At 51.2% G+C, this 9952-nt stretch overlaps 2 protein-coding genes across 5 annotated transcripts in view; both read right to left on the minus strand.

The window, feature by feature from the left end:
* The window catches only part of LOC127587036 (phosphofurin acidic cluster sorting protein 1-like), a 100447-nt gene that overhangs the window by 49433 nt on the left and 41062 nt on the right, over positions 1-9952 (minus strand).
* Positions 1-9952, minus strand: part of sf3b2 (splicing factor 3b, subunit 2) — a 113587-nt gene that overhangs the window by 595 nt on the left and 103040 nt on the right. The window contains exons 19-21 of one of the 4 annotated variants that reach the window (XM_052045133.1): positions 7038-7139; positions 6433-6532; positions 1195-1380 (exon numbers count right to left, since the gene is read on the minus strand). The exons of 1 other annotated variant lie outside the window; for it this stretch is intronic. In XM_052045133.1, the coding sequence (XP_051901093.1) occupies positions 1195-1380; positions 6433-6532; positions 7038-7139 (388 nt within the window). The remainder of the gene's footprint in view (positions 1-1194; positions 1381-6432; positions 6533-7037; positions 7140-9952) is intronic. 2 more of the 4 variants (XM_052045131.1, XM_052045130.1) reach the window with 2 other exon arrangements.

The following is a 9952-nucleotide window of genomic DNA, read 5'->3' on the forward strand; positions in this document are numbered from 1 at the left end:
GATTCCTTGGTGATATACTGCTGGTACAAATAAAGGGGCTGCTGACGACTCCCACTTTACAGGGGGTTGGGTTGCATTCCAAGGAAACAGCTCATATCCTGATTTTCCGTAACGTGAATCCATCAAGAAATGCGAGTTGGGGAAAAAAAAACTTATTTCCACAAATTCCTTTACAGAAAATTATATTCTGCAGGTCAAATTTCTTCATAGTGATTTGTGAATTCTATAAGGGTGAATTTCTGTTACCTGAGCAGCAGGAATGTGGGGGCCACCTGTAATCAACCCTGCCTGTAATACACGAACAGGTCAAGGCCATTCAGCCCATCAAGCTTGTTGCCGCCGGATCAGCCATGACTGACTGGTTGCATCACGGTCTGGTACAGCAATTTGAATGAGCAGGAACGCAAGAAGCTGCTGAGGGCGGTGGACTCAGCCCAATACATCACGGGCACATCCCTCCCCACCATCGGGAGTATCTACAGGAGGCGCTGCCTCAAGAAGGCAACATTCGTCATCAAAGATCCCCACCATCCAGGCCGTGCCATCTTCTCACAGCTCCCATCGGGCAGGAGGTACAGAAGCCTGAAGTCCCCACACCACCAGGTTCAGGAACAGCGACTTCCCTTCAACCGGCACAACCCTAATCACTACAGTTCAGCAACATGGCAGGCATGGTAGTGTAGCAGTCAGCATAACGCTTTACAGCGCCAGTGACCCGGGTTCGATTCTGGCCGCTGGAAGGAGCTTGTACGTTCTCTCCCAGTGTCCGTGTGGGTTTCCTCCGGGTGCTCCAGTTTCCGCCCACATTCCAAAGACGTACGGGTTAGGAAGTTGTGGGCATGCTACATTGGCGCCGGAAGCGTGGCGACACTTGTGGGCTGCCCCCAGAACACACTACACAAAAGATGCATTTCACTGTGTGTTTCGATGTACACGTGACTAATAAAGAAATCTGATCTTACATTGTGACCACTTTGCACTAAAATGGACTGTTTTCGTTCCATTTGTGTTCTCTCTTGTAAAAAAAAGTGGATAATTTATATTTAATTTGTTTTTCTTGTGAATGCTGCTTATCTGATGCTCTGTGCCTGTGATGCTGCTGCAAACATGGACGTGCACTTGACAGTAAACTCCTTGTTTACTTGCACAGGGAGGGACTGCCGAAAGACTGCGGGAGGAGGGTGACGTCCTTACCTTCTGCTTGGCCGCGTGCTCCGCCACCATGTCGCTGAAGTCCTCCTTCTCCACCTGTGCCTGCTGTTCCCGAACCCGCTCCTCGTACTTCTGGGTCATGGCCATGGGGTCGAGCTCCAGCTCCTCAGGGGCCAGGGCCACCTCGATGCCCTGGGTCTCTGGGGCAGGACCTTTCCGACTCATCACCTGTGGTTGGGGGGGGGGGAGAGGGACACACACAGTGAGTGGCACAGTGAGGCGCTGTGTATTGTGGAGGGCCGGGGGTGTCACGTGACAGCACTGCCTACTACCTGGTCGAAAGACACACCACTGCCAATCGAGGTTTGGCCCCGCCCCACCCATCGGCACACACCTGACTACTGGCCCCTTTAGTACCTTTGTACTTGGCCTTGGGCCATTGGCCTTTGTAATCGATTAGTCCTTGCTGGCACTGAGCCATTGGCCCCCTGTAAATTAACTGGGCTGGACCCTCCAGCACTATAAAGGGCGCCACACGTGCTCAGCTCCCTCTCTTTGCCATCTTCGAGGGACCACCCTGCTTCACTCCAGGCCAAGTACCGTGGAACGGCACTGGAGAGATCGTTGGTGAGGTGTGCGCTGTTAAAGGGTTGCGAGTGTTTTAGTTAGTGTCCCTAGTAGTATAGAGCTGTGCCTTGACTCAAAGGGGTGGCAGGTATCGTATTGTTTTTCCTTGATTGTATGTACCTAGTTCGTGGTGTGTGTGTGTGTGTGTGTGTGTGTGTGTGTGTGTGTGTGTGTGTGTGTGTGTGTGTGTGTTTTATCCCAGGTGCGATTTCCCCACACTCGCTATAAACTGTGCCGCGTTATCCTCATTACCATTTCCCCACGCTTGTCTTTTGTAAATAAAATCATTTACTGCCAGACTGTGTTCAGAGCTTTTTGAGACCCATCGAGTTGGTTTTCTCACCACTCACAACGCGCTGGCTGGTGCAGGGCAGAGGGGAGAAGGTAGGGTATTTCCCCCCACAGGGATAAAATCCGGGAACATTCACCAGGTTGGACAGCATCCGTACATCCGAGATTTATTTCGGGTTTTCCAGCCTCTGCGGCATTTTGGCTTTTCAGACACCCCACTGTGCCCTGGGGGCGGGGTGCAGGGGATTGTGGGCCAAATGGTCCGTTTCTCCTCGGACCTCAGCCGGTTACAACTCTGGGATCTCAGTGGGAATATTTCGGGATCTGCATGCATTTCCCTTCCCACGCCGGCTGAGATGGGAGCAACGTGGCTCTGTCCCACTCTATTCCCACTAACCCAGCCTGCGCTCCCAACAGCCACACCCCATTAAGGGACCACTAATCCACCAGAATTGGGAGAGGGAAAGGAAAGGACGATGCTCTCCAGAAACATCACCACACACGGTGCCTCAAAGGACACGGGTGAAGCTTGCCCTATCCATGACCTACAAAAAGAAACAAAAATAGCACACAGCCAAGTCAGAACAAAAGGCACAGTGAATGCATGCTGACCTCAAATAAACAAAACACAAACACATAGCAAGTTAAGAAAGCTTGGAAGGCGAGATCAGAGAAGTTTGAAAGGCATAAGTTATCAAAGGTTTGATCAGGGAACCAAAAAAAAGCATACAACAGGTATAAGGCAGAGCCAGTCACTCGAGGAATATCAAGGGTATAGGAGAGTGTTTAAGAAAAGGGTTAAAAGTGGCCATAAAATATCCTTGGCAGGTAAGATTGAGAATTCCAAATCATTCTACAAGTATATTAGGAGCAAGAGGGGAGACAGGGAAAGAGTACTTGAAGTATTGTGTGCATTTCTGGTCACCCCGTTACAGGAAGGGTGTGGGGGCTTTGGTGAGGGTGCAGAAGAGGTTCATCAGGATGCTGCCTGGATTAGAGAGTATTATCTATGAGAAGAGGTTGGACAAACTTGGGTTGTTTTCTCGGGAGCGGCAGAGGCTGAGGGGAGACCTGATCGAGGTTTATAAAATTATAAGAGTCATACAGCATGGAAACTCGTCCATGCCGACTGTGTTGCCCAGCGAGTCGGTCCCATCTGCCCACATTTGGTCCATAGCCCAAAACCTCTCCTATCCCTGGACTTATCTAGACGGCTTTTAAATGTTGCTGATGTGCCCGCCTCAACCACTGTTTCTGGCAGCTCATTCCAAATACGCCCCACCCTTTGCGTGAAGCTGCCCTGATGTCCCTTTTAAATCTCTTGCCGCTGATCTTAAACCTCTGCCCTCTTGTTTTTAGCACCCCCTCCCTGGGGAAAAGACTGTGCTTTCACCCTGTCTACGCCCCTCGTGATCTTATATCTTGGATAGGGTAGTCAGTCAGAATCTTTTCCCAGGGTAGAAATGTCAAGTACCAGAGGACATGCATTTAAAATGAGAGGAAAATTTAAAAGGTGATGTGTGTGCCAAGTTTTGTTTTAAATCTATACACAGAGAGCGGTGGGTGCCTGGAACGGGCTGCCAGGGTCAGTGGTGGAAGCAGATACGATAGAGGGGTTTAAAAGGCCGTTAGATAGACACATGAATATGCAGGGAATGGAAAGATACGGACCAATGTGCAGGCAGAAGAGATTTAGTTGAATTTGGCATCAGGTTTGGCACAGACATTGTGGGCTGAAGGGCCTGTTCCTGTGCTGGACTGTTCTGTGTTCTAAGAGTGAACTGCCTTTGGGACCAAAGTGGTAGGTAATTTGGGAGCCAGGGGACACAGGCAAGGTCCTAAATGAATACTCCTCAACTGTGTTCACTGAGGAGAAGGACATGGAGGAGAGCGAGTTCAGGGAGAGATACATTGATAGCCTGGAGCAGGCCAGTATAAAGGTGGTGGAGGTGTTATACACCTTGGGATGCATTAGGGTGAATAAATCCTCAGGGCCAGATGAGATCTATCCCAGAATGGAACGGGAAACAAGGGAGATGGGTGGGGGGGGGGGGGGGGGGTGCGTGGACAGAGATTTTTATATCTTCATTAGCCACAGGTATCAGAAGGCTGAAGGAAAGCTAATGTTGTTGCTTTAAGAAAGGTAGCAGGAATAAGCCAGGTAACTACAGGCCAGTGAGCCTCATGTCTGCGGTAGGGAAATATAGGGAGAAAATTCCAAGGGACGGCATTTATCGTACGTTTTGAAAGGCAGGGAATGATCAGGGATAGTCTGCATGGCTTTGTGTAGGGAAAATCCCTTCTCACTAATTTGACTGAGATAACAAAGAACACTGGTGAAGGTCGTACTGTAGTTGTGACAAGGTTCTGAATGGTCGACTGGTCCTCAAGGTTAAGGCACATGGGATCCTGGCTAATTGGATCCAAAACCGGCTTGGAGATGGGAGGCAGAGGGGTAGTGGTGGAAGAATGTTTTTCTGTTTGGAAGCCCCACGGGAATCGGTGCTGGGACCTTTGCTGCTTGTGATGCACATTAATGACTTGGATGTGAACATAGGCGGTACGATTCGTAAGCTTGCGGATGACAGGAAAATTGGCGGTGTTATGGATAGTGAGGAATGTTATCTAAGGCTACAGCAGGATACAGAGCAGACAGAAAGTTGGGCAGAGTGTTGGCAGACAGAAGTTAATCTCCACAAGGGCAAGGTGATGCATTTTAGAAAGTCATATAGGGGTAAGGAGTAGATGGTAGGAATGTTGATGAACAGAGGGACCTTGGGGTCCAAGTCCACAGGTTCCCCGGAAGTGGCCACACAGGTGGATAGGGTGATGAAGTGGTATATGGGATGTTTGCCTTCACAGGTCAGGGAATAGAATATAAAAGTTAGGACGGGATGTTGCAACTTTACAAGATACTGGTGAGACCACACCTGGTGTACTGAATGCAGTTCTGGCCAACACACTACACGAAGGGTGCGATTGCGCTGGAGAGGGCGCAGAGGAGATTCCACCAGGACGTTGCCTGGATTGGAGGACCTTAATTACAGGGAGAGATCGGACAGGTTGGGCTTGCTTTCCCTGGAGCGAAGGAGGCTGAGGGGTGAGCTGATAAAAAGAGGCACAGATAGGGTAGGTGGTCAGAATCCTTCTCCTCACGGCAAGGGTATGAAAAGCAAGGCGGCACAGGTTTAAGGTGAAAGGAAGGAGGTCTAAAGAGAGGATCTGAGGCTGGCCTGCTGGTTGTGTCGGCAGGGAACATTTTGGGAAAAGTGAGCTTGATTTTGTAAGTTTCGAGGTCCTTACGGAAAGGGATAAAGTTGGTCCTCAGTTTAAAATCTTGAAATGGTGAAAAGCTGATTTCAATAGTGCACGAGAGGACCTGGTGAAAGTAGATTGGGAGTGGATACTTAAGGGTGAAACAGCAGTGGACAAGTGGGATTTTTTTTTTTGGAAGAGAGGCAGTAAGACTCCGGTGCACGTTCTGGTAAGGGTGAAAGGCAGAGAAGGAAAAATTAGGGAACCTTGGTTGACAAAGAATTTTTAAAAGTTTGATTTGGAAAAAATGGAAACATATGTCGGCACAACATTGTGGACCGGAGGGCCTGTAGTTCGCCGTAGTGTTGTGTGTAAGTTTTTTTTTAAATACACAGAGAGTGGGTGATATCTGGAACGTGCTGCCAGAGGACGAGGTGGAATCAGATACAATCGCCGTGTCTACGAGGCATTTAGCCAGGCACTTAAATAGGCGAGGTGTAGAGGGTTAATGCAGGCAAATGGGATTAGTATAGATGGACAAAAAGGTCAGCATGGACGTGTTGGGCCGAAGGGCCTGTTTCTGTGCGGTCTGACCCTACGACATCCGGGGATTGTGCCTGTCATGCCCTAGGAAGTTGAACAACTCTTGAAACAGCAATAAAGCCTTCCCTGGGGAGCTGTGTTTCATCACATCAGGATTCTGCAGGTCTCTCCGCTGTGGGAATGCAGGAACCCCGCCAGTCATGTGTGCACAGGAAGCTCCCACAGACAGCAATGAGAGGGCGACACAGTGGGTCTGTGTCGGGGAAGCTGGCCGAGGGATAAAGAGTGGCTCCAGGGGAAATCCCAACTCTCCCAATCAGGGGTGTGGGACGTGTCCGTGTGGGTTTCCCCCGGGTGCTCCAGTTTCCTCCCAAGTCCCAACGACGTGCAGGTCGGTGGGTTAATTGGCCGCTGTAAATAGTGTGTGGGAGAGGGGCAGAATCTGGGGGGAGTTGGCGGGGATTTGGGGAGACTGGAATGGGATCAGGGCAAGCGTGTAGACGGGTGGGGATGGTCGGCGCACACAGTGGGTCGAGGTGTCTGCACCACGTCCCTGTCACTCACCGCCGACATGTCGTAGATATGCGTGGACCCCATCATCGCGCCGCCGATCGTTGCTGCCCTCTTCTCCGGCACTGGAATGTACAGCTGGGGCGTCTCTCCACTGTGGGGGAGGAACGGGCACCCGGTCAAACCGGTGGCTGGTCCGCGGGGAAGGCGGTCTCCCTGCTGGGGTCACCTCCCCTCACTCCCCGGGGCCGCGCGAGACCGGCCCCCTGTCCCGTCCTCCTCCTGACCCCACCTCTCTCCCAAGTCACCTCCTCATGTCCCCTGACACCAGTGCTTCTGACCCAGAGTCACCAACCCACCTCTCCCCTCACCCATCTTTCACAACCCCCCAATCTTGACCCACCAACTACTGCCCTAAACCATATCCACTGCTGGGCCATCCCATGCTCTGTAACTCAGCATCTTCCACCCAAGGCCCACACACAGCCCCCTCCCTCCCCACAGTCACACAGCCACCACCCCCCAAAGCTCCTCCGATAAACCAACACCTTGCTGCTTGCCAGCCCTCACAGAGCAAGCGCAGGATGAAGGTACGTCTCCCGGTACTGAGCAAGTCCGCCAATCGCAGCGCAGGGACCCAGACACTGCCGCCCCCTTACCCATCCATGGCTTCCTCAATCTTCTTCTTTCTCAGCTCAATGAGCTCTGGGGTTTCCATTCCTGCTGGGACAGAGGAGAAGCCTCCCGGTGTGATCAGGCCACTGCCAAAACAAAGAGGGAGAGACCACGATCAGTCACACTTGTACCAGGGGGGCGGTGGCTCCCCGGTCGGCCCTCTCCCACAGCCGAGTCGGGTCTTCTGTTGGAGCTCCCAGTACGGGCACTTGAAACGCGATCCTGGCCAACTCTCCCTGTGGCGCAGCGGGTACAGCCACTGCCTCACAGCACCAGAGACCCGGGTTCGATACCAACCTCTGTCCCTGTGTGGAGTTTGTGTGGGTTTCCCCCCACCCCTGGGTGCTCCGGTTTCCTCCCACGTACCTACATGCGGGGTCTGAGAGGGAACTGCTCTCACTCACAAGGCACCTCTTAGATGAGACACTAGATCAACGTCAGACCCCGCAGGAGACCAGCAACAACTTGCATCTGTGGGGAACCTTTCGCAAACAACATCAGACACCTACACACGTTAGGTCAGGTCACTTAGCTTAGTGGTAACAACTTGCACAAGGTGGAGGTTTGGGGTGGAAGTGGGGCAGAAAATTCCAGAGTTTAGTCCACCGAGCTGCTGAAGGCATGGCTGCTAGTGGTAAAGTAAAAAGCAGAGGAACAAAGGACTGCAGATGCTGGAATCTAGATGAAAAACACGATGATGCTGGAGGAACTCAGCAGGCCAGGCAGCATCCGTGGAGAAAAGCAGGCGGTCAACGTTTCGGGTCAGGACCCTTCTTCAGGACTGAAGATAGGATAAGGGGAAGCCCAATATACAGGAGGGAAAAGCAGAGCAGTGACGGGTGGACAAAAGAGGGGAGACGGGGTGAGCACGAGATGGTGATGGGTAGATGAAGGTAAGAGATAGTGATAGGCAGTACAGGGGAGGAGGGGAGAGCAGATCCACCAGGGTATGGGTCAAAAAAACGACAGACTATGAAAGGGAAGAAAAGAGGCATGGATGGGTGTGGAGGGGCAGGTGGTGGTGTGGGGGTTACTTAAAGTGGAAGAATTCAATACTCATGTCACTAGGCTGCAAGGTTCCAAGACAGAAAATGAGGTGCTGTTCCTCCAGTTTGCATTTGGACTTCTCCCGGCAGTGGAGGAGGCCGAGGACTGAGATATCAGTGATAGTGTGGGAGGGGGAGTTGAAGTGACTGGCAACGGGGAGATGCAGATCGCGGTTACGGACGGAGCGCAGGTGTTCTGTGAAACGGTCACCTAGTCTGCATTTGGTCTCACCAATGTAGAGGAGGCCACACTTGGAGCACTGAATGCAGTAGATGATACTAGGGGAGGTGCAGGTAAATCTCAGTCTCACGTGAAAGGACTGTTTGGGTTCCTGGATGGAGGTGGTGTAGGGGCAGGTGTTACACTTATGGCGAGGGCAGTGGCAAGTTCCCAGGGTGGGAGTGGGATGGGTGGGGGAGAGGAGTGAACGAGGGAGTAGTGGAGAGAGTGGTCCCTGCAAAAGGGCAGGGGCGGGGGAAGATATGCTCGGTGGTGGGGTCCCGTTTGGAGATGGCAGAAGTGGCGGAGAATGATGTGTTAGAGCAAAAGGAATTCAGGGGATGAATAGAGATCTTGCGCTGACAGAGGAGAGGCAAGGCAAGACCTGTGGAAGTCAAAGAGTTAAAGTAAAACCATCCAGAGCAGCAGGATGGACTGTTTTCACTTGGACGTTGCCACACACAAGGAAGGTTAATGTTCCATGAGGTTGTCCGAGGATGCCAAGGAAATACAGGGAAATTGATTACACTTAATTGAAAGAGCAAATCTCTAGGTATCGATTGATCACAGAATCATGAATTGTTTTGAGAGGCCAGTGGCCATTAAACTGAAATACTCATAAATAGACCTCGTTGAGATAAGAAGCACTTTGCTGTCAAGTAACATTCTCATTGGGGAGCTGCCTGGCTTGGCAGGGATTCAAGGTCTCGAGGAGGTCCAAATCATGAAGTGCAAGACAGCAGTCATCAGGTTATAGAGAGATAAGACAGAATGGGTTCGCTCTGAAACATCTCCCGTGGCATATCAGGCCCCAAGAGCAGACAGAAGAACTAGCTGTTGCTCTGCCAATAAAGGGATAACTAGAGGCTTGGGTTAAAGCAGTGAAATACCACTGTGGTGAGAGTTGATCGGGAAACCCCACAGGGAATAAGTGACAGGAGCAAGCAACTTTTCGCTCCTCTGTATCCAACTGGCTCAGTCCCGATACTGTAACAACCAGTAGTCCAGCGGCAGTGGGATAAAGTTGGTCAAAGTGGATTGGTCCTGCATGGAATATCCATGATATACCATTTCACTGGAGGAGGACAGAGGGAATGGAAGGGACAGGAGTCTTGGGAAAACAGGGTTGAACTCTTTGCTGGACCCTGGAACAACACCAGAACCCGAGACCGATCACCTTGATGGACATTATCTGATCAAACTGTGAATACCTGTACGTAGCTTTATTGAAACTCTTAATTGCAAAGCTTACCTTTCAACGGTTGGCAGAGGGGTGTCTCTAACACTCATGCAAGTTCTGCGCAACACTGGAAGGGTTTGATTACTAATAGAGAAGTTACAGATTGCCAGAATGGGAATCAATGGGCCAGATGGGATGGTGCGGGGTAGGACACTGGGCAGCAGAGAGAGTGGGGCTGGGCTTAAGGTTATTAGAGGATGACGGGCAGGTGTCAGAATGGAGACAATAAAGGAAGGGACGAGGGGAGCAGATGATCCAAGGCAGGTCGAGTGACGTTACAGAGGCAGTCTTTGTGGAGCTGCAATCACATAACTAGCAGGTCAACAGTGAACAGCTCAGCAGTAGGGAGAAGAAGAATTGGTGGGTAAAGAATAGAATTTGTTACAAGGACCA

Source organism: Pristis pectinata, chromosome 38 (genome assembly GCF_009764475.1).
Source record: "Pristis pectinata isolate sPriPec2 chromosome 38, sPriPec2.1.pri, whole genome shotgun sequence".
Taxonomy (NCBI): domain Eukaryota; kingdom Metazoa; phylum Chordata; class Chondrichthyes; order Rhinopristiformes; family Pristidae; genus Pristis; species Pristis pectinata.